Below are 25,655 nucleotides of genomic sequence, written 5' to 3' on the forward strand. Positions count from 1 at the left end.
GTCCATTTGTCTTTGTCTTGATTTTATTTCCAATTCTTGCTCTAAGTGAGCCACGGATGAGAAGAAGGGGGCTCAATCCGCATATAGAAAGCGGCGCCGCTTTACCAAGTGCAGTCCTGACAGCGGCTCCTCTCAGCTGTTGATATCTGTATTCAGCAACTGACGGTGGTGCCTATCCCCACGGCCGGGCTGCCGTGTGAGTAAGATTCAAAACAAGTTGCCCTGAAGCATTAGGATAGCACACTGTCGCTCTCTGCCCTCCGGCATAAAAATGCAGCCCTCCAATTTTCTCCGTTTTTGTTAGTGTTGCCGACGCGTTTCAGGGCTCAGGGCCCCTTCTTCATGGGCTGACAAACTACAAATGGAGACTGCATGCTTCATTAACAACTTTAATTGAGACAGCATCCCACCTCCTGAGGGGCGTGTTTGCATCCACTTCCCACTGGTGAATTCTGGGGGATGAAGTTTTGCATACAGGAACACGATTTCCTTATAGTAAGTCCATTTGTCTTTGTCTTGATTTTATTTCCAATTCTTGCTCTAAGTGAGCCACGGATGAGAAGAGGGGGGCTCAATCCGCATATAGAGAGCGGCGCCGCTTTACCAAGTGCAGTCCTGACAGCGGCTCCTCTCAGCTGTTGATATCTGTATTCAGCAACTGACGGTGGTGCCTATCCCCACGGCCGGGCTGCCGTGTGAGTAATATTCAAAACAAGTTGCCCTGAAGCATTAGGATAGCACACTGTCGCTCTCTGCCCTCCGGCATAAAAATGCAGCCCTCCAATTTTCTCCGTTTTTGTTAGTGTTGCCGACGCGTTTCAGGGCTCAGGGCCCCTTCTTCATGGGCTGACAAACTACAAATGGAGACTGCATGCTTCATTAACAACTTTAATTGAGACAGCATCCCACCTCCTGAGGGGCGTGTTTGCATCCACTTCCCACTGGTGAATTCTGGGGGATGAAGTTTTGCATACAGGAACACGATTTCCTTATAGTAAGTCCATTTGTCTTTGTCTTGATTTTATTTCCAATTCTTGCTCTAAGTGAGCCACGGATGAGAAGAGGGGGGCTCAATCCGCATATAGAGAGCGGCGCCGCTTTACCAAGTGCAGTCCTGACAGCGGCTCCTCTCAGCTGTTGATATCTGTATTCAGCAACTGACGGTGGTGCCTATCCCCACGGCCGGGCTGCCGTGTGAGTAAGATTCAAAACAAGTTGCCCTGAAGCATTAGGATAGCACACTGTCGCTCTCTGCCCTCCGGCATAAAAATGCAGCCCTCCAATTTTCTCCGTTTTTGTTAGTGTTGCCGACGCGTTTCAGGGCTCAGGGCCCCTTCTTCATGGGCTGACAAACTACAAATGGAGACTGCATGCTTCATTAACAACTTTAATTGAGACAGCATCCCACCTCCTGAGGGGCATGTTTGCATCCACTTCCCACTGGTGAATTCTGGGGGATGAAGTTTTGCATACAGGAACACGATATTCTTATAGTAAGTCCATTTGTCTTTGTATTGATTTTATTTCCAATTCTTGCTCTAAGTGAGCCACGGATGAGAAGAGGGGGGCTCAATCCGCATATAGAGAGCGGCGCCGCTTTACCAAGTGCAGTCCTGACAGCGGCTCCTCTCAGCTGTTGATATCTGTATTCAGCAACTGACAGTGGTGCCTATCCCCACGGCCCGGCTGCCGTGTGAGTAAGATTCAAAACAAGTTGCCCTGAAGCATTAGGATAGCACACTGTCGCTCTCTGCCCTCCGGCATAAAAATGCAGCCCTCCAATTTTCTCCGTTTTTGTTAGTGTTGCCGACGCGTTTCAGGGCTCAGGGCCCCTTCTTCATGGGCTGACAAACTACAAATGGAGACTGCATGCTTCATTAACAACTTTAATTGAGACAGCATCCCACCTCCTGAGGGGCGTGTTTGCATCCACTTCCCACTGGTGAATTCTGGGGGATGAAGTTTTGCATACAGGAACACGATTTCCTTATAGTAAGTCCATTTATCTTGGTCTTGATTTTATTTCCAATTCTTGCTCTAAGTGAGCCACGGATGAGAAGAGGGGGGCTCAATCCGCATATAGAGAGCGGCGCCGCTTTACCAAGTGCAGTCCTGACAAATAAAATCAAGACAAAGACAAATGGACTTACTATAAGGAAATCGTGTTCCTGTATGCAAAACTTCATCCCCCAGAATTCACCAGTGGAAAGTGGATGCAAACACGCCCCTCAGGAGATGGGATGCTGTCTCAATTAAAGTTGTTAATGAAGCATGCAGTCTCCATTTGTAGTTTGTCAGCCCATGAAGAAGGGGCCCTGAGCCCTGAAACGTGTCTGCAACACTAACAAAAAACGGAGAAAATTGGAGGGCTGCATTTTTATGCCGGAGGGCAGAGAGCGACAGTGTGCTATCCTAATGCTTCAGGGCAACTTGTTTTGAATCTTACTCACACGGCAGCCCGGCCGTGGGGATAGGCACCACCGTCAGTTGCTGAATACAGATATTAACAGCTGAGAGGAGCCGCTGTCAGGACTGCACTTGGTAAAGCGGCGCCGCTCTCTATATGCGGATTGAGCCCCCCTCTTCTCATCCGTGGCTCACTTAGAGCAAGAATTGGAAATAAAATCAAGACAAAGACAAATGGACTTACTATAAGGAAATCGTGTTCCTGTATGCAAAACTTCATCCCCCAGAATTCACCAGTGGGAAGTGGATGCAAACACGCCCCTCAGGAGGTGGGATGCTGTCTCAATTAAAGTTGTTAATGAAGCATGCAGTCTCCATTTGTAGTTTGTCAGCCCATGAAGAAGGGGCCCTGAGCCCTGAAACGCGTCGGCAACACTAACAAAAATGGAGAAAATTGGAGGGCTGCATTTTTATGCCGGAGGGCAGAGAGCGACAGTGTGCTATCCTAATGCTGCAGGGCAACTTGTTTTGAATCTTACTCACACGGCAGCCCGGCCGTGGGGATAGGCACCACCGTCAGTTGCTGAATACAGATATCAACAGCTGAGAGGAGCCGCTGTCAGGACTGCACTTGGTAAAGCGGCGCCGCTCTCTATATGCGGATTGAGCCCCCCTCTTCTCATCCGTGGCTCACTTAGAGCTAGAATTGGAAATAAAATCAAGACAAAGACAAATGGACTTACTATAAGGAAATCATGTTCCTGTATGCAAAACTTCATCCCCCAGAATTCACCAGTGGGAAGTGGATGCAAACACGCCCCTCAGGAGGTGGGATGCTGTCTCAATTAAAGTTGTTAATGAAGCATGCAGTCTCCATTTGTAGTTTGTCAGCCCATGAAGAAGGGGCCCTGAGCCCTGAAACGCGTCGGCAACACTAACAAAAACGGAGAAAATTGGAGGGCTGCATTTTTATGCCGGAGGGCAGAGAGCGACAGTGTGCTATCCTAATGCTTCAGGGCAACTTGTTTTGAATATATATATATATATATATTTTTTTTTTATATAATATATATGTAGATATATACATATGTATATATAGATGAACTATAACTTGTGCCTTCTCTATGTACTGCATATACCCTTTTATATTTTTCATACCTTCTAAAATTATAGCAGTTACAACAATACTTACGACATTGCAAATCACATCACTTGTAAGAACACTGTAGCTGATTTATGAGAGGCTTGCACCGGCGTAGCATCACTTTTTCTGAAGTTCCGGCAGCACAAACCTCCCAATCATATCACCTGGCATGGCCTCATAGATAGGGAATAAGGCAAAGCAGCGCAAGTCACTGCGTTTCTTTACTCTGTGCCAGGGAGGCATTCCATGGGCGTTGTGGTGGGTTTTCCCATGCAACACCCATGGATTTTGATGGTGCCCGAGATTTACTTAATCACGTAAACCTGCGGCAGCACCAAACCCTTTCGCCTCCCCAGAGCAGAGGCAACGAGGAGAAATATTCTTATTTCTCCTTGTTTGTTACTCTTTCCTTGTTTGCTGCATTCTATGGAAAACACCTTTAGGGTTTTTTTTGTGCAGGAAGGTGCTTCTATATACCACTCCACTCTACGACACTATAAGCCAATTAAATGTACGCTACTCCACTGTATGCCACTCCACTCTTTACCTTCACTGTACGTTATACCAATCTACGCCACTCCACTAAATGCCACTCCATTCTGTGTTATTTCAGTGCATACCACTTCATTGTATGTTATACCACTGCACGCCACTCTAATCTACCCCAATCCACTGTACTCTACTGTGCTCTATGCCACTCCAGTGTAGGCTATTCCTGGTACATCACTCCACTCTTTCCAACTCCACTCCACGCATCTCCACTGTATTCTCAATGACACTGTCCTCCACTCAACAACAGCCTACCTCCCTCCACTCTACCACACTGTACTCCACTCTACAGTTCTCTACTGTACAACAATGTACTCCTCAATGCAAATCTACCGCTCTTTACTGTATACCACTGTACAACACTCTACAACACTCTAAGCAACCTTGTCTATGCTGGTCCACCCCACTTTACTATACTCTACAAGACGCTACTTTACTTTACTTTACTCCACTATACTCCTTTACTGCACTGCATGCCACTTCACTTCACGTTACTCTAAGCCACTCCACTCTATGACAGTCTATGCCACTCCTCTCTACTATACTGTACTACACTCTACACTACTCCATGCCAATCCATTATACAACACTGCAATCCATTACGTGGCACTCCACTCTACTACATGACAATTCTAACACTGTACAACATGCCAGTCCATTTCACTGTATGCCACACCACTCCACCTAACAACACGCCACTCCACTTAATGCTAGGCTACTCCACTGGACTCCACTCCAATCTACTCCACTGCATAACACTTACAGTACTACATGGCACTGTAACACACTCCACTCTGGAGTGAGTTCAACTAACTTTAACGTCCCTGAAACCTATGGGTTTTTCAGTGAATTTCAAAGGATTTCTAAATGCAAATTTCTAACTATAATGTCCCTGAAACCTATGTTTTTTTCAGTGAATTTCTAAGGTTTTTTATGTGCTAATTTTAACTATAACATCCCTCAAACCTATTCTTTTTTCAGTAAATATCAAAGTACTACTGTGCTATTCATTATTAAAACTCTTTTCAAAGTTTACCACTATGTACAATAAAATAAACCAAAAAACTGTTATGTAATGTAATGTATTACACAAATTACACTGTTCCATTTTTAAGATTTACATAGCATTTCATTTTCCCTTTTTGCTGTTCTCAGATTCCACTTAACTTTACTATACACAGTGATGTCGATGTAGTGTCATCATAATTTTATCGATCTACAGGCCAATCTCTCTGCTGCCATATTTGGCCAAAGTATTGGAAGCCCACGTAACATCTCATCTTTCCAGCTTTATTGAACAGTTAGACATCTTGGACTCTGCACAAGCCGGATTTCGTCCGGCTCATTCAACTGAAGCGGTCATTACAGCAGTTCTGGACTCCTTACGCCATAATGCAGACTTGGGCATTCCTCAGGCCCTGGTCTTGCTCGATCTGACGGCTGCATTTGACACGGTCGACCATGACATCCTTCTCGACCGTGTCAGACTAGCCGGCATCCGCGGCCCTGCGCACGACTGGATTAGGTCCTTTCTTTGTGACCGCTCGCAAGCAGTCGGCCTGCCGCCTTTCTTATCCTCTAAACTTTACACCACCTGTGGGGTCCCCCAGGGCTCTTCTTTATCACCCATCTTGTTTAACATTTATATGCTTCCCTTGCTTCGCTCCCTAAAAACTTTTAAAGTCACTACTTTTAATTACGCAGACGATCTGCAACTCACTTTCACTATCGATGACTCCCCAGAATCTGTCCATCAATTTCAGTCCACCATGCTCTTTATATGCCAGTGGATGGACAGCAACCAATTGAAACTGAATCCCGAGAAGACAGAACTGGTTCTTTTTGGTAAAAGTAAGCTCCTTTGGGGACCACATTATTGGCCTCCCAATCTGGGCCTTCCCCAAATCCATCCAGCTCTGTCAAAAGCCTAGGGGTACTTATTGATGAAGAATTATCACTAAAACCTCAAGTCAATTCAGTGGTATCATCTTGTTTCTTCCAGCTCCGGAAAATAAAGAAGATCAGCCGGATGCTCACCCAGCCCGCTTTGACCCAGGTTGTGATGGCCTTAGTGCTGTCACACCTAGACTACGCCAACGCCATCTACCTGGGCCTTCCGGCTGCCCTTAGTAAACGCCTTCAGATGGCTCAAAATCAGGCTGCCAGACTCATTGATCGTCTCCCGCGCAGCAATCTGCAAGACTGTTGTTGAAGCAACTCCACTGGCTTCCTATTACACAGCGCACACTCTTTAAAGCTGCTTGCATGACGTTTAAGTCCTTCACGCACGCAGCCCCAAATTCAATCAAGAACTTTTGCCCAAGTATACTCCTTCGCGCAACCTGCGTTCTGCATCACAAATTCTCTTGACCGTTCCTCGTTATAAATTCCAACGCAAGGGAGGACGCAGGTTTGCAACGCTTGCTACTAAACTGTGGAACTTCCTCACCTTAGAAATCCGTTCCTGTGTCACTCTTCTTCAGTTTAGGGGACTACTCAAGACATGGCTGTTTGCCCATGCATTGGAATAGTCTTCCCTCAGCCTTGAGTGGTAGTTTCCCAGAGTATATCGGTTAGCGCCATGAAACCATCGGGTGATCGTGCGCTGTATAAATTCTTGATAAGATAATACAGCCGGGGAAAAAAGATCAACTAGATTGTTGAAAAAAAAAATCAGAGTACAACATTATTTTCAATATCTGTGCCTATGTGTGTTCCTACTTACAATTTTTCATTACATCCTTCTACTACAGGACGTCTTTCATTTATCTCTAGAACATTTTCAAAATCTACCCTCATTTACATCTCCTACAATATACAAAACAAATATATAAGCTATTTGCATTTCAACACAATTTTTCCAAATGCAATACCAATAAACACAAATAATAGTCCCAACACTAATTATAATTAGTAATTGTTTCCAGTGCTCTCTACTAACTGTTCACATTTTCCCAATAAGCCAAATAATGTATTCAAAACTTTGATTTGCAAAACATCCAATATGAGTTTGTTAAAGCATGTTTACATCTTGCCAATAGGCCGAATGATGTACTCAAAACTTTGGCTTCAAAAAGATCAAAGATGAATTTGGTAATTCGTATGGCAATCTGTGGTGTGCTCGCCATCCGCTAAGTATTTGAAAAACAGCCTGGCGAATCTAGGGCTACAGGAGCTGTGGAATACCCATACTAATCATACTAGATCAAAAGATTAGTAAAGAAAACAATAAAATACCTCTCATGGATGGAAGATAAAGCGTGTGTTGCCAAAAGGTCACATGGGTGGATTATCCTAAACTCCTATTCAAAACAAGGTCATCAGAGCTACCTTGACCTCGGGTACTCAAGGACTACAAAATTGAAGTTTTTAAAGTATAGATTGGGCCTGTTACCTTGCATGTGTCATCTCCCTCACTGGCTTAGGGATAAGGAGGGATCCCTCTGTCGGTTTTGTGGCATGGCGTCTGAGGACATGCCACACTTGTTGTGCTCCTGCGACAAATTGATGGAGGAAAGGAAACGTTTGTTGAAATTCCAATTTACCCAGCGAAGAATACGCTCACGAAGACATGCAGTCCTTGCCTGTTTTGCATCAAATGACCCGCAGTTGAACTGTAGGTTGGTGAAGTTTATGAAGGAGGTAGAAAAAAGGATGCAGAAACTTGTCCCTTCATTATGCTTTTAGAGTTTATTAAATCAAGCTGAACTATTAACGTTGCCTAAAAAGTATTACATTTATGAAGGTGTCGGAAAAGAGAACATCGGAACTCAACCCCTCGCAAAGCCCTTAGAGGACATTAAAATCAAATTGAATCTTATTTAACAATGTTCGTTAAAATGCATTAACCTCATGATTTTAAATAGGAAACGTAAAATGGAATATATCTTTTTATATATATAGATGTAATTTTATGGTTGCTATGAAAAACGTATTGTGTGTAGAAAATGTTTTAAATGAGGAATTGCGATTGTTTTAATTAACTATGCAAATAAAATGTACTTACTTACTATACTTGAATAACTTCAAATGGAGGCTGCTGTTTTCTGACATTGCGAGAGTTCAGTGGACTAATGTTAAATGTACTGTGTGTTCAGGTTCTTATGCGTTGTGTGTCCTCCAGAGACGCACAGCCTTCTGCCACATGGCACTAACAGTTCAGGAGTACTGCAATCCTTTCTTTCTCCAGAATAAACTCAGTCCTAGAGAATTTAGAGTTTTGGGGTAGCACACCTTGTGACCACAGGACAGTGAGCCAAAGCCACGGATCCTGACAGTTGTCTCTTTCTACCAACGAACAGTCTGGCTGTAGCGGGCATGAGGGATTTTCCCGGTGGGGGCCGTTTTTGTTACAGGGGGTTGTTTTTGCAAAATCGACCCCCTGTAACAAAGCACAGCAACAGTGTTTGACGGCAGCACCCCTTCGCCCCACCTCCATCCCCCCCACCCATCCCCTCAGCCCGGTCCGACATAATCGCCAAGGCTCGTTGGTATTTCCAGCCTGACCCTGTTTTAGCCCTCTTTGCCATCTACTGAAGAGTCACTGGGGTCTCAGCTTTCTTACATTGCCATCTTTGGATTAACAAAGATGGATAACAGAGTAGAATATTCAAGAGTTGCACAGAAACTGAAGTGAAGGATGCATTTTGTTTCATTTTCATTGAAAGCAAGATGATTTCTGACCTGACCTGGATTGATGCCTCAGTGTCTCTTCAAGTGGAAAAGGTTTGTGAGGTTGCAGCAAGATACATTTTGTACAGTAATGAGATTGAGGATAATGGTCATAACATACATGCTTCCAATAGGGATGACAACTACTTTTTTCAGTTAAATAGAAACATACTAAAAATCCACTTAGATGCTCATCTGATTTGGACAGGGCACCTTAATTATGTGTTCGATTTGGTTAAATATAGATTGAAGGTGAGAGGTGGAAAATTGAACTTGACATCTGCAGAATCCTTTAAAACTTTTAGATCACTAATTCTGGAGGCCTGGAAGGTACAATAACAATAGGCAAAAGTATTAATTTTATAATGACTTGAGAAGGTATATCACATATCTTGGCATGGATGAATATTTTTTAAAGTTGGATTGAATTAAAAAAAAATTGTGTGATTTACTTGTGCCTAGATTACTCCCTGTGTATAATGAAGCACAGGGAGGACTGTCTGCCTGAATCAACCCAATGAATGTAGGATAGATTAGAGCATGTTGAGCGCTCCATTGAGAGCAATGGAGTGCTCCGTGTTTTTAATGGCTGGTAGAAGCCAGGAACATCAACATTCCAATGTTTGTTCACAACTGTTGCTGTGAACAATGGCCTCACGGAGCCGAGGGGATTTCCACCCCCACAGGGTCTTTGAGGCCTTTGATTTACTAATTAGAACATTCTGCTCTCTAGGGTGGGAATGTTTAATAGCCTTAGAACGCTTCCTAGCAGACTCTACTGGCCATTAAAGGCCTGCTCCTTTGTTAAAGGAACGCTGAAGCAGGCCTTTAATGACCGGTAGCACCCACCACCAAGGGCGCTAAGGTTATATTATTGTATAGCTAAAGTGATAAAGAGCTCATATCATGTGGTTCATATAGCCAACTATCATTAATTTATGTTGGCATAAGAATACTATGAAAGGTGCTAGCAGGGATAATGACTAAAATATGAGAGGAGAAAATAAATGGAGATCCGGCTGGTTTTGTGCTTTTTAGAAGCACGCAGTTAATTTATGGGTATTTGCACGGAGACTAGATATGTTTAAAGAGGGTGAATATAACTTTGTCAGTTCAGTCACTGAGAAGGCTTTCCGATAAAGGTTCTGGAAAAATATGTTCAAAGTGCTGAAAAAACATGGTAAGGACTTGAGTCAAGGGAATGGTGAATCTGATATATACAGTTCTGCTGGCTAAAATGAGGCACAACCAGTAATACCAGGCAGGTATGTGTTGCCATAATGCAAGAAATATGTATGTCCATCACCTCCTCTCATCTTTGTTATTGATATAAGATTCGCTGGCCTGTATATGGAGTAAATGCATCCAGAAAAAGGTATCCTGATAGTCAAGGGTTTCTGGTCTTGACTGTTTGTGCTGGCAATAGCCTGCCATAAACTTCCAACCCCCTGAACACTGTTCCCCAGATAACTAAGACAGTGGAGTCTTTTGGGGTGAGTTCAGGTTTTAGGATTGCTCGAGCCAAGTTGGTTGTAGCCAGATCTAATAGGTATGGAGTGGGAAGGGAATGTTTACTTCACAGACTTTACATTGACATGTTCTGTGCTCCATTTCGTCATCTTAGAATACTGTTCAGAAAAAAATGTTATTAAATGTACTATTAGAATACACTTACTTTAGAAACTCTTGTATAATTTTGGGAGGAATTATCTAATCCGAAAACAAGATTGTCCTCTCTAACATGATTATCTTAACAAAGTGATTTTCTGTGTTCCAATAAAAGCCCTTGACAAACTGGTATTGCACCAGTCCTGGCATCAATTGACCTCATGGGTAGCATTGAAATAGCTTAGGATCACTTCAGGCAGAAGGTGTTGGAGGTGGGCCAACTTTAGAATGTCTTATCAAGCAGCAAAATGCAATCTGTTAGTAGGCGAGAACCAGGGAAAAAATGTGAGTACTTATAATGGAATCTCTGTTCCAACATCTGTGTTACTGGTGTAATAGTTGCAAGACGGGAGTTGAGGTCTACCTAGCCCAATGGCCACACTAAGGAAAGTGTGGAGGAAAACATGTTTAATGAGGACAAGATTCAGCAATTGGAAAATGGAGTTTGTCTATGGTTTTAAACACTATGGTCTAAATAAACGTCGTTTACCTCTCTCTCAATGGAGTAACACTATCCTAATGAATAGTTGTATCACCTCTCCATGTGCTTATTGCATTAATTAAGGAAGTATAAAAGTTGATGATTTATTCCAGAATAGTAGTATGTTGATGATTGATAAGGCACAGAAAAAGAAGAGGGTGTCAGTCAATGTCTTTCAAATATAAGCAGGATTGGCAGCCATAATAGTGCTCATGGATGGCTTTTCATTACAAAAGCTCTTATATGAGTCATGAAAAGTCTTTCAAACTCATGAAAAAGATTTTGCGATCCAGTCTAAATCAAAAATGCGAGGGGGCAATGAAAGGGGAACGTCCCTCATATTTGTGATCCAGAGAGGAAGGTATCAATAATATGGGAACACAACACAGGTCACAAACTAATACTCGGATACCGACACCTCAAAGGACATGGTATCTGAATCAAAAACAAATAGCTGTGGGACATCTTCCACTTTGTAAATCCTGATGGCAGCCTCGGGCAGAGCAGGCAGTGATCCATAGGCCTGCCTGTTGACCTGGATGTCTTCACAAACGGGAAACATTTTTTAAGCAGCGCCTGTCCCTTTTAATGGACAACGGCTGGTTTAAAAAACAAATTCTCACTTCAGAATGCAAATGCAGGAATGGAGGTCTGCTGTCCTTTACATTTAAAGCAAATCATTGGTGGTCTCAATTTTTTAATATTTATTAGTATGACGAAAAACGTTTCTGGATTAATTATGCTAATCCCCGAGGCTCTCCGCTTGAACAAATGTGGGATTGTAGACTCAGCATCTGTGATCTCAATTTGGGAAAATTGGGATAAGGATTTGAGAGCGAGAGAGAGAGAAACACAGGAGATCGCTTCTCATTGAAGTAATCTGGTGTGGCAGTGATGTGAATGTCAGCAGGCATGGACATGAAGCTCATACACTTCACCACAATACAGATTAATTGGACGATTTATGAGGCACATTAGCAATACAGACAATTGTAATTTGGATCCACACAAACAAAGTACTCCAGTCAAGGACATACCAGGTTTAGAATGAGAATATGTGGGTAACAAGCCTAGGAGTACCGGTATACCTCATGCTACCTGGACAGCATGAAGACTGCGTCGGAAGATATCCTGGTATGTGGATGTTATGCAGCCAAAGGATTGCAAAGACTGGGGAACGATGGATAAATATGAATCAAAATGGTACTGCAGATGAACAGGATCACTGCAGTCAGCAAGCCCCAGAATGCCGGAAGTCATAAAAGTAATGAAACTGCAAAGATGGAGGAAAAAAGGAAGGAATAAGGAAATATAACAAATGTGCAGGCAAGGAGTAACAGTGAGCGAACCATGAAAAAGAAGCAAGGTAACTAAGCAGTCACAAGACAACTGACCACTGCTACTGCTGGTTTTTAAATTGTGCTGGAAATTGCATTACACATTCGTTTTTTGCTTTTTTTTTGGCACAAAGTGATTTAGTGATTTACTGAGAATACCAGTTCCAAAGTTGGCAGCTATGGCCATTATGGCATATCCTCTTCCCATCGGTCTTCCCTCTGGGTCCTATTGTGATTGGTCCCTTAGCACGTCTGACCCAGATGACTCCCTGGATATGTTTTGTGCCTCAGCCGCCAATAACCAATCTTCCAAACTCTCCTATAACTAGTCTTCCCTTTTTATGCTGTGTTAGGTCTTTCTCAGGATTATGCTGTTCTCAGGTCTGCATTCCCATTCACAAAATAGTCAGTGTGCAAACTGGACATCACTTGTTTGCAAATGAGAATAGTACATCTGAGCCATGCATGGATCCTGTTCATAGGCAATGGGAAGGGACCAATAAGTTATACAAACCATATAGAGCAGGGGTAGCAGGGAATGACTCCCAGTGTGAACCATGATCACATTCACCCTAGAAGATCATAACAGAGCTGAGTCAGTTGAATTTACTTCAGGACAAAATCCGCACAATTATGGGTTGTTCAGTTAAGCTCTTAAATTGAAGGGGCAGACACAGTTTATCTGTGCCATTGCTATTCACAAATGTCCTACATTTAAATCATGAATACCCGAGGGGCGTGGCTTAGCCGGCTGCATGATGACCGTACCTTGAGTGGGCTCTGCCGGCCAAGCCTTTAATCCGCCACGATCCTGAGGACATTGGTGGAGCTGCCTCCCTGCTCCATGCCACCCTGATTCTCCTCACCTGGGGCCGTCAATCGATCCCCCTCTGGGCCCACGTTTCTGCCGCTGCACCGAGTTCTGCTGCTGTGTCCGGGTGCGGCCACTCGGCCCATCTGCTAGTGTGCAGCTGGTACCTGCGCTGTGCTCCTGTGGTGTCGCTGCATTTCCTCACCGCCTGCAACGCCCCACTTTAACTGGACCGCCCCATCGGAGCCAGCCTGCCGCCCAGCCTCTTCAGACCCCGGTGAGTCGCACTGCTGCGGGGGGCTCCCTGTGGCGGGGTAGGGGGCGGGCACGCCGTACTGCGGGCCCTGGGTCTTATATTCCTCGAGTTGGCGCCTACCGCTGTCACTCAGGGGCGGGGTTCCGCACGGCTGCCTCTTGGCTGCACGCCACCACCCCCCGGCGCACCGGCATTCCAACGCTGGAACCTGTCCTTCTCTAAGGCCTGCGGACCGGCTGTGCGGCCTTTATTGCTCTTCACCGCGTGTGGCGGCCCTCACAGACTCTCACTGTCTTCTCTCTCCGCCCTGTGCTGGGTTGGCCTTGCGAGTACTCTGGCCTTGGCGGCCGGACACTGGTTGTCTGCCTCTCCTTGCACTGCTACCGTCAGCTTCCTGCCCCGCACGGCCTCCCATGCCAGGCGCCGCTGTTGTTGCCTGCTGATGCTTCTTGGACTGTGTGCCTCACTTGGAGCAGCCCAGCGCTTCTTCGCCAACTCTTCTTATGTTTCTGGTCGCAGGGGGGCCTGACTTACTGCAGCTCTCCTGCACGGGCCCTGGATTTGCGGCCCTGAACCATCGGTTGGCTCTTGACCCTCATCAGTCTCCTTCCCGGGGCTTACACTCGCCGCATTGCCCAATCCGCCTCCCACGGCCGCGGTCTCTTCTACTGATAGAGCAAGATTTCGCATCGCGACTTGCTCGAGTCAAGAACCTCGAAAATCTATTATAATCTCGTAACTTCAATTGTTTGTTTTACTAATTTTATGTATTTTGAATGTGCGTGGGTATCATAGAGATGCTTGCTTATGTGTTTTACTAATACGATTAATTCTTGTCCCTAAAATGGCCGCTGCTTGACTTTCCTCTTCTGCGCATGCGTCAGTCACACTCACGTGACTTTGCGTAGAGATAGTTTTGGAGGGAAAGGGTGCGCATGCGTAATAGCCACAAGATGGCCTTTCCCTGTATTAACGTGGTGAAGCTTGTGCTGTTGCTCTCGTGTCGTTATATATTGCACTAATATTTAAATTGCATAGTATATTTTTATGATGATAAACGTGAAGTACGAAAATATGACATATAATGCCTTCGTTTATTTCCATGTACTAATTTGTTTTCGCTTACTTTTCATGTATCCTCGGCACTGAGGGGTGATGGGGCTAGGGAGTCCATCTTGGAGGGCACTACTGCGCCGAATCAGTCGATGGTGCGGTGGCATTGAAACCAAGCCAAAGAAGGTTGATGCCAGAGCCTGCATGGGAAGATGCACCTTCACCCAGCGAGAAAGCCTAACTTGAACCCTATTTGAATACATTGTATATCTTTCCATTGTATTCCCTGCGACTTCTCGTGGGAACCCAAAATCTTGCTAGGCGGCACCTTAGGATGCAAAGTAGGCCTTAGAATAGTCTGTTCTGATTGGTGTGTTAACCAAATCCTACCTTAGGACCAATCCAAATTGGGGATTCTGACACTTTGCAACATTTGGGGGGTGGTACCCTGTCCCAAAACAGTATATCTAGCCTAGGTTTAGCTAGAGAAATTGTCCGACTTGTCTGAATAGCTGACCTGTCACTGACCCAACGCACTCAATAGGTGACTTGATACAGAGGTGCTGCGGAGCTCTCTGTCCGAAATTTGACCATAGACTCTGAAGGTTTTACTGAACCTTAAGTGCTGGCGGAGCACTTTGCTGGGGAATTCGCTGACCCAATCGGGGTCTTGACTGATAGCTGCAGAGAGGGTGGAGCGCAGGCGTTGCTTCCGAACTGCGGGTGCTGGTCGTGTCCTGGTGGTCCTGTCCTGATCCGAATCTGGGTTTCCTGTCCTGTCCTGGGGTGTCCATTCTGCACCTGCTGTCCCACTGAGGGTTATCGTTCCTTGAGGGTTTTTCCTGTCCTTAACTGACCCGTGGCCAGGGTTGGTTTTCACACCAGTCTAGGTAAATATCGCTCTGAGTTCTTAAAACTGCACCTTTCTATTTTTCTGTCTTTGCTTCAATAAAGACATACCCTTTGCATATGTTAATTTTCCATGTTTTTCTCTGCAAATCATTGCATCTCATTAAAGCCATTTACAGTTTGCATTTCATAGTGTGTTCCTATGTTCCCCTGCCTTTTTAGTATAACTCTTTCCATACTGTTTATGAATTAAATAATGTTTTACAAATTTCTCTTAAATACTGAATCGAAGTAATAACGTTAGAATTATAGCGTGTTGCACTTTTCTACCCTTCACTAGATGTATAGGTTTCCCGTGTCTTTTCTCTCGAAATATGACCTAATGATAAAATCCTAAAAACGTGCATAAAATTCCTAGCATTTAGTACACTCCTTTGAATTTCATTTCCGTTATTTCTGAATTCCCTCATTATAGGGTTAGATGGTTACCTGTATACTCTTCCTATATGGTTATGTGCTATTCGTTATTCTGATTATAGATTGCCTCATTACTATAAACTGTATGATTGCAGAATCTGAAATCTAAGATAAACCTTTAAAACTTCTCAGTTGTCCGTGGTCATTTCATGAAATAAAGTACAAAAAGTTGGGGTTTGTATCTTGCTGCCTTTCCTTTTACAGCTAGCTCCCTGACCCATCGTGGTCATAGGTACCCATAACAGTGGATGGTAAGTTGGGTACACTGGAAGTCATCGAAAGGGAACTCACAATTATTGGTAGTAGATTGTGTGGTCATCTGATCAATGTATATGATAAAGTAAAGTATATGGCCCGAAGCCAGAAGTGGCGAAATTATTGGTTGGGTGACCCGCGATCTCTAGCACTACCACTGTCTGCCTCGCCTTGCGCTGCCGCCTCGCCTTTCCTGACCCTCGGCGGCCCCATCTACATGACTGTGCCTGAGCATGGGGAAAGCTGACCCCATACACCCAAGCTCGCCTTCGATCAACGCCGGCAGACACGCCAAGATGGGGCAGTCACTGACGTGGGCGAGTCGGTCGCCCAGACTGATGCTGCCCAACCAGAGAAGATGACTTGAAGGCCATCATGCTGGACGTGAATACCACAGTCACTGGTATTGCTCCCCAACTCAGTTAGCTGTCAGCCCGACTGGACACTGTTAAGGCCCGGGCTGACTCGCATGACACACGCTTGACTCGGGTTGAGGCGAGAGTCTCGGATGCCGAAGATGCCACAATACAAGACAATCACAGGCTTCTTAAAATGGACAAGGTTCTGAAGTTGATCAAGAACAAGAATGAGGATTTGGAGGCGCGCTCCCGGAGGAGCAACCTCCACATCAGTGGTGTTCCCGAATCCTCCAACATCTCCAAAATGGAAGACTTTGTGGAGCAGCTCATCCCTGATCTCTTTGGCGACGTCCTCTCTCCTATTTTCATTGTCGTGCGCGCTCACCGCTCTCTTGGTCCTCGTCCTGCTCCTGGTCTGCCGGCTCGCCCCATCATCACCAAGCTGCTGAACTTTAGGGACCGAGACGCTGTTCTTCGTGCGGCCAGGAAATAGGGGGAAATCCGTCATCAGGGGAACTCCCTGGCCTTTTTCCCTGACTACATGGCGGCGGAGCAGGCTGCCCGCCGCATTTTCCCCCCGGCCAAGCAAATACTCAAAAAACATGACATCTCCTATTCCTTTGCGTACCCCGCTAAGCTGCGTGTCAAGCAGGGCTCCAAGGTACAGATCTTCATGGAACTGAAGGCTGCATTGGCCTATGCAAAGAAACTTGACCAGGCACAACACTCTTTTCCTTCCGGCTCCCAGGCCGTTGTCAACGACATCCTGAGTGATAATGATTGACTCCTGCCTCTGCTATTGTGTCTATGTAATTTGTACTTCCTGGTGTAATGCTGCCTTCCCTGGCTGACTTCCACTTTGCTTCAATTATTGCATGTGTCGCTCTTCTCCACTGTTGCGCTCATGCTCGTTGTCCTTTGGGCCCTGGGGCTTGATATAGTTGTGGGGCTACACACCTCTCCTACGGTACTAACCTCCTCTTTACCTTCTTTCTCCCACGACCCTCCGTATGCCCTCATGTCAGGATTCCTGCCACACCTTTTGCCTTTATACACCCGCATCCTGTCTCTCAGACGCCCCCACTGTGCTCTTTGGATCAAAGTGCTGTCCGCAATAACCCATGGCTTGGCCACCCTGTCTCTATGGCAGGGGTGTACGCCTGGCGAAACCATGCCTCCTCAGGATAATTCCCTTCCTGGACACTGAGTCTCCCTTCCCTATTTGTGGTTTCCTCGGGAGGGTGGGGTTGGTTCATCAGCCTAATTGGGGGGGGTTTGAGTGGATGGTGGGGGGGTTGCGTTCTTTGGGTTTGTTGCCTCCTTCCGAGGCTTTGTTGTTTGATCTGCTTTATGTTCTTTTTTGTAACACAATATCTGCTACATCTAGCTTTACACTGCACTTGCCATTTCCACTGTGCATGGTCCCCATAGCACATCTGGCCCTATCTGTCATCTATTCCCCCGGCACAGCGTCATGATGGACACCATTCTCTGGACCTGGAACGTCTGCGGTCTCAATGACCACCGCAAGGCCCACCTGGTACATGCTCACCTTATCCAGCACAAGGTTGACATTGGTTTTCTTCAAGAGACCCATTTGCTGCCCGCCACCTCCTCTAGGCTTCTCTCCAGACATTGGGGTAAAATTCACTCCTCCTTCTATTCCAACTATTCTCGGGGGTGTCCATCCTGATGCAGAGGGCTACCCTGGCACATTCTCAGGTGATCGCAGACCCTGGGGGGCGCTTTGTCATCCTGCGCGGCACTCCCCTGGCACAACCACTGATCCTCGCGGCGCTATAGGGTCCCAATTCTGATGACCGTGAATACTTTGCGCAGGTTTGGCAGCACATCTCTTCTCTGGGTCCGGCCGCGCTCCTTTGGGGTGGGGGCATGAATTTAACATTACATTATCTGCCACTCTTGATCCCTCTGGGTTAGAAGCTCTCCACCCACGCGCAACCCCTCTTCTGAACTCCATACTCACAGGTAACTCACTTCTCGATGCGTGGCAGAACACTCGCCCCCTTGTGCACGAGGGCACATGCATTACAGGCTCCCAGGGCTGCTGGTCCCGCTTGGACCTCTGGATCGCGATGCCGGGCGCTTTTGTGTAGCTCACCTCGGTGGAACACGTGGCATGCACCGTTTCCGACCACGTCCCCGTTCACCCCGGTATGCTACTCCCTCAATTCCCACGCTCACGTTCTCTTGGCGGCTGCCCCTCAATGCGCTCCGGGATTCAGTATTTTGTAATGAAATACAGACCGCAGTCACAAACTACTTTGACCTTAACGCAGGATCTATCGACTCCCCTTCCACACTCTGGGAGACTTTTAAGGTAGTGATCCGAGATCAATGCATCTCCAAGCAGTCTGGTTTGCTACACTCCATTCACGGTGCCCTGGACAGGTTGGAGGGAGAGATCAAGGCTTTGGACTACTCGCATTCTATAGACCCTAAACCTGACTCTCTTGCGACGCCCTGGGGTAAACTCACTGATTTCAATGACGAGGCCAATAGGGAGCTCTCCTGCTTGGGCAGGGAGGTGAGGGCGCGCCGCTTCAGTGAGGGGGATTGTCCTGGCAAGACTCTGGCCAATCTTTTACGTCAGCCCCACGCGGACTCATATATCACTTTTATTCCCAACTCTACACCTCTGGGGCTGTGCCCCAGAGACATTCTTGATCAATATTTTGATACCCTTGAGCGTCTCTTGCTGGGAAATAGCCACTGGGAATATCTCAACAAACCTTTCTCCAAGGAGAAGATCCTGGCTGCCATCAACAAGCTGCCCAGGGACAAGGCTCCCCGCCCTGATGGCTTCCCAGCGTCCTTCTATCAGGCTTTCGCGCCCCTCCTTGTCCCACACCTCGCTGCTATGAACAACGAATCGTTTGAATGTGGCCAATTCCCTCCCTCGTTTCAAGAGGCTCTGCTCACACTCCCTTGAAGCCGGACAAGCCCCCGAGCGCCACGATTCTTATCGTCCTCTGTCCCTCAATAATACTGATAATAAGATCTTTGCCAAATTGCTGGCCTCCCACCATCTCCCTCTCATGCCGCTAATTGGCCGTCCGTCCTTCACCAGATCAATCCCATGCTTCTGGCTGTGGCAGCCCTTTTGGATGCCACCAAAGCATTTGATACTTTAGAGTGACCCTTTCTTTTTTACCTACTCTCTGTCTCTTAGGCTGTAGCCCAGTTTTTCTGTGCAAAGTTCAGCTTCTCTAGACCCTCCCCACAGCCCGCCTTGGGATCAATAGTTAGATCATGGAGCCTATCCCCATCGCTCGGGGCACAAGGCAGGGGTGCCCGCTTTCACCCATTTTATTCGCTATCGCCATGGAACCCCTTGCCGCAAGGCTCCGGCAAAACCACACCCAGAGGGGCCTCGGCTTCGTGGCTCGAGCCCTTGTCATCTCCATGTATGCAGACGACGTCACATTCTATGTCTGCAATCCTCAGGAGAATCTCGGCCCTATGGTCCACGAGTTGGTGCCTTTTGGGGGCCTCTCCAGCATCCAGATTAACTGGAGCAAATCCTTTCTTTTTCCCCTTACGGACGCTACTTTTCCCTTCTCTCCGGACTACCCATTTGTATGGGCATCGGGACCTACTAGATACCTGGGCATTTGGCTCAGCAGGGATGTGGACAAACTCTGGAAGACCAATTTCGGCCGCGCTGGGGACTGGCTGGAGTCTAAGTTCCAACTCTGGCGATGACTGCCCCCGTCTCTGGCGGGCCGCATAGCCATTGCCAAGATGGTGGTGCTCCCGAAGCTTTTTTATTTATTCTTTAGTGTCCCCATCCCTCTCACAGCTCACTTCTTTCGCAGACTCCGCTCACTCATATTCACCCTTGTCTGGGCGGGACGGCAACCTAGAATCACATATAATATACTCACTCTTCCTCTGTCGCGTGGCGGTCTGGGTGCCCCGGGTTTCAAACTTTACACCCTCGGCGCCCAAGCCAGCTTCCTTCACTTCTGGCTACACCCAACGCCTTTCCAGCCGCATGTAGCAGTCTAGGCTGATCTTGCTGCCCCCTGGACACTCCAGGCCGCTCTTTTTGCCCCAGCGAAACCCCCGTGCGGTGAGATCGACAAAGTGGAGAGTTTGCGATGGGCCTGGGATGGCTCCGGAGATATTCTGGCTTTAGTGTGCTCTCCGCAAATGCCATGCCTATTGCACATAACCCAACATTCCTCCCTCTGCATACGGCTGGTATGGTCAAACGCGCGACCCGCTTTTGACTCTCCAAGGTGTAGGACCTCTATCCTAGCAACACATTCTTTTCTCTCGCAACTGAGTCAGGCCACATGAACATTCTGCTTTATTATTAACTCAGAGCTCTCTGTAGGGAGCTTCATCCCACGTTTCCTCAGCCCCCCCTTGATGGCTGTCCTCTACTTTCTTTATACTTCCCCCCACAAGCTGGACCCTATGATTTACGACCCTGCGCTTGCGGACTCCTCCATCTCCACTGACCGCACCCATGCGAGGTGGAGTACAGAACCAGGTGGCGATATCTCTCAGGAGGACTGGCTGTACTGCTGTAATCAGATCAAATGTTTATCCCCAAACTACCGCCTGCATCTCGTACATTTTAAATATTTGCATAGACTATACTGCTCCCCTGCTCAGCTGCACAAAATAGGCCTTATCCCCAGCGACAGATGCATGCGTTGCTCTGCTCCTGCGGCAGACTTCTCCCACCTCGCCTGGCTATGCCTTAAGGTCTCAGCATATTGGTGCGATGTGTGCGCCGCTATCACTGAGATTACCTCCACGCCTGTCACGCCAGACCCACTGCTTTGCCTCCTAGGCTTTGTGAAATTCTCCCCAGACGCCACTCGCCGGGTGACTGTGATGCTTCTCGTTCTTGCAAGACGCAGGCTCTCCATGTGCTGGGGTCAAAGGTCTGTACCCAAGGTTGGCGCTTGGCTTGAGGACACTTTCCGCTGTCAGACACTTTTGTCCGTATTCTGGGACTTTGTGCCGGCGACTTGCCGCCGGAATGATATTTGGGGTCTCCTTGTCTCCTATCTCCAGCGCCAAGACGCCTTGCCCTCTGCAACCTCTCCCGCGTTCCCCGCCAGCACTCCGCTCGCGGCAGCCGATGGAGTTGGCTCGTAAGGTGCTGCCTCCCTATCCACAAACACTCCGGGCCCCTTGCGCCTTCTTCCATCTGCATGGGCCCTAACGCGGGTGCTCCCCCTGCTTCACCACAGAATTTCTTTTTCTGTGTAATGCAATGGGTTTCTTACATAGGATGGTTCATATAATGTATGTAACAGATGTGATCTCCTCTGTGATTGCAGACCTTCCGCCTGCATATACCGTAACTTGAAGCGCAATTTCTTCCTCAATAAAGATTTTTTTTTAAAAATCATGAATACCTTGTTTCTAAATTATTTCTAAATTATTTCCAAATAATAATGCCCAGAACAGCTCAAGGGTGCACTCACAGATTCCATCCAGGGTGGAAAAAACTGGTTTCTTCACCCAACCAAACATCGCTATTAAATCGCCAACAAAAGGTGTTCCAGAATGTTCCTTTTCAGACCTACTGTAATAGCTCTTTCGGTCATTCTTTTAATGTAGCCACCAATAAAGGTAGGTTTTTCTCTAGGAGTCACAAAATAATTGTATCCTTGTTCTGTTTTTGTCGAAATACAGAAAAAGGTAAATAGACCATCACCTGAGGCAAAAATGTGCAGTCCACCTCTGACCGACTGTCATTGAGCTACAATCAGTGATGAGAATTACAGATGAAAACATTCGATATATTCCGGGAGAAAGATGCCCCTAAAACGTTTCTGCATCAAATCGCAAAGAAATGTGACCCCAGTGACAGCTCAGTGATTATTTGACTTTTAATGAGAAATGTCTGAAGTCGTTTCTGAGAAATCTCGTTGGCTTGCCTGTTCAAACACGTGTGCTTTTCCATTTTCTCCAGGCTCGCCTAGGGTTATCAGCTGTATTACTTTTCTATGAACATTAACTTTGTTGTCTGCTCTTTAAAATTTGCAAAATGTATTCGTTGGTCAACTAGTGGGCTACTTCCGTACCAGCAACATATCAGTAGGTTGTTATAGCTTTGCGCATTCTTGTTATGCAGTATTTAATGATGTGCCAGCAGGCATCTTTGATTGTGTTTTCCATAATTACGTATACTCTGTCTTTCGTCAATAGCAACTGCAGGAGTTATTTTTAATGTGTCAATATATTATTTACGTTTTCAAATACGCCCGTGTTCTCCTTTCTTTCTATAGACAAGGCTATATTAAATTCCTATTTCATTGACTGGCCAACATTGAAAACTAAATTAAAAGAAGCATTGATAAAGTAGAAATTTCTGGCTTGGTTATAGGCAAGGCCATATTGGCCTATAGTGCAATCTGGCAGTGCCCCAAAGGTTGTTCTGTCAGGTCAGTGCGTGGGTCAGTTTTCTTGGCAGTTTCAGGGCCTTTTTTATGGTCTGGTGGGCCAGTTTTTACTATTGATGTCCCTGATAGTACCCCATAAATTGCCCACCGCAAGTACAAACGTGTGTAGTTCCCCACCTATACAACATATCTTCGCAAGTTCAAAACCATCCCAATTAGCAAATGTGGCCCACTTTTTAGCTATCTGATTCGCTAATGCGGGCCACTTTCTTATTGGTACCTGGAGTAATTTCCTGTCCCATTCCGACCCTGGATATAGGGCACGTGCAGTCAAACAATACTATATACACACATCAAAACGTATGTATAGGCTCACAAAATCAGCATTACAGGCACTCATTACAATTACACCGGCAAGCACACAGTTTCTGCCAGACCTCCCTACAGTAAACAAAGAAGGGCCAACCAGTAATCCTTTGTGAGCTGGGGTATACTGGGGTAAATGTCCTACAATGTGATCATTTACAGGCTCATTTAAGAGTTATTGTTATTTAAAAATAATAATAATAATATGGTTCAAAACACTTAGGCTCTGATTAGAAGTATAGGTGTTATGTATTGCACCTAATAAATAACAATACCACAAGGTACGTTATTTATCTGATGCGATAAATAACACTTATTTGAGGTACTGGTTAAATTATCAAATGCGTTAAGGAAAACCAAACTTCTAATACCGACCCTTGAGCAAAAGGGCCTTATGCAGTGGTCAGAAGAATACAACCCACTCGTACTCAGGCCCTTTCATTTATAGTTTCAATCAACAGATAGGTGACCATTTGAACAGAGAAAATAAGAATATGGACGCAGTTATGTGAACACAATTTAATCAATAAATTGTCAGCAAAATAAAACAAGCATTTGCAAGGCAATAGGTCTCGCATTTATGCGAGTTTGAGCTATTGGCATTGTACATGACAATGCCTTTTTTATGTTTTGGTTTTTAAAACGTAAATAAAAGGCATTGTCATTTACAATACCAATAGCTTAAACTTGCGTAAATGTGAGACCTATTGTATTGCAAATGCTTTGTTTGGTTATCATCATGCTGTGTTTCCTTGCATAGTATATAGAGAAGAGTTCAGGTCACAGCGAGACTAGAGTATAGACGGTGTGGGCCTCTACGTGAACAAACAAGAATCCTGCCCATCCAGAGAAAAAGTCTCCCAGCAGAGGACTGCGCTTATACGTGATGAAAGCTGACCGCCACCCTGTGGAAACCCCCTCCCAAAGAGCTGGCAATGGCATTAGAAATCTCCATTTTAAGCGTGGGATAGATACTCCACCGGTTTTCCACTCACTTCTAAAACGCCCCAACAGAAAGCAGTCTCCGCTGTAGCAGTTTAGGCGGATCCACAGAACCTAAGCAGTGAGTGTATTGCTCAAGTGTGTCCTGTGTCAGTAAATTCCTCTGTGCTTAAAACAAATAGAACACCGGGCTTAACTAATTGAGGCTAGTAGCAAGCTAATGTGTGCAGTACCATGGGTTTGTTTTCCACAGTGAGCTTTGTCAATGACAAGATAACACAAAATAGAACCTTCAATCCACCCAAGAAACTGCATCTTACCGCAGCCTTACAGAATAATGTAAGTTAAAGGAACTGAATAGTAGGAAATCGGCATGCTCATTTTGGTATCAAAGTTGAAGCGGGTCATAATTAACGCGCACAGGTGACCTTCTTTACAACCCCCTTTTCCCCCTTGCCCCCAAAAATACACCGGCCAGGAGTTTTAATGTGTCCTTCTTGGGTGTGTACGGCTAATGTTCCTTTTAGCGTTGCATTCAAGTACTTGTTGTTTTGTTTCCCTCATTATACATGCAGGTCTATAATTACAAGAAAAGAATGCAAAGTATGAGCGAGCAATGAGAAAGGCATTCACACGTGATACTAGACAACTTGTTAGCACTGTATTTTAGTGCCCAGGTACTGAAGCCCAAGAGCACTGCCTCACAGCCAGCTGTACCCCATTGCCTCGGACCCAGAGTAGTCACTCGTACAGACTTCACCGCTTCTTACCTCACTGCACACGCCTCGCTTGCCCTTCTCCGCTTAGAAGCTGCAGGAAAATGAGGCGGGTTTCTGTATTTGCATGGCACTTGTGGCCCTGCCGTAAAGTTCCCGGGATGATAAACAAGAGAATGGGGAAGTATTTAAAGAAACAGGCGCATCAGCAGAGACACCTAGATTAACGATTAACTTTGTTTGCTGGAGTTCTCCTGTTACACAGATTTTCCAGACATACACAAGGAAAACAAGACACTCTGCCGATTTCTTTTGTGTCACGGGCGGGGCTCCACCTTCTACATTGATATGTTTAATAGTACCCGAGAGGAGAAAATGAAGGAACGCCGCAAGCAAGCCATACCATGTCCGGGCGCAAGCTGAGAACGCCAGAGAAGACACGCCATGAGCGTACACATCGGCTGTCCGGGCGCAAGCTGAGAACGCCAGAGAAGACACGCTGTGAGTGCGCACATCGGCTGTCTGGGGAAAGTGCACATCTCCTGTCCCCCTTCGGCACCCAAGTCGACAATGATAGATCACGCCAAGGCGGGCAGCGCAAGTGATGCGTCGCTAGGCGAGACCTAATGAATCAGGGTGCTTTCACTAGCAATAACCATAACACTAGTTATACAAAAAGAGCACAAATGAGAGCCACGAAAAATCATAAATGACATACATTTGATCTGCAACTCTTGTTGAAGGAAAATTTGTTTAGGAGACTATAATCAATAGCTAATGATAGCGAAGCCCCCGAATTCATCCAACAGAGGCAGCTCATAGATAAATTCATAATTTTGGCATAAGCTAAACGTCTTTGCTTAAAATTGATATGGCTGACGACCCTAAGCATGTATAGAAATTCATGTCCCTTTTCCAAGGCA

The 25,655-nt window shown here is 46.0% G+C and overlaps 2 protein-coding genes across 2 annotated transcripts in view; one reads left to right on the forward strand and one right to left on the reverse strand.

Moving 5' to 3' along the window:
* LOC144791715 (serine protease HTRA1-like) overlaps positions 1–25,655 on the forward strand; it is a 543,465-nt gene that overhangs the window by 109,120 nt on the left and 408,690 nt on the right. The window lies entirely within an intron of this gene.
* LOC144792027 (uncharacterized) overlaps positions 21,842–25,655 on the reverse strand; it is a 40,011-nt gene continuing 36,197 nt past the window's right edge. The window contains exon 3 of the mRNA XM_078666885.1: positions 21,842–21,978. Within this exon, the coding sequence (XP_078523011.1) occupies positions 21,842–21,978 (137 nt within the window). The remainder of the gene's footprint in view (positions 21,979–25,655) is intronic.

The sequence above is a fragment of the Lissotriton helveticus genome, chromosome 11 (genome assembly GCF_964261635.1).
Source record: "Lissotriton helveticus chromosome 11, aLisHel1.1, whole genome shotgun sequence".
Taxonomy (NCBI): Eukaryota; Metazoa; Chordata; class Amphibia; order Caudata; family Salamandridae; genus Lissotriton; species Lissotriton helveticus.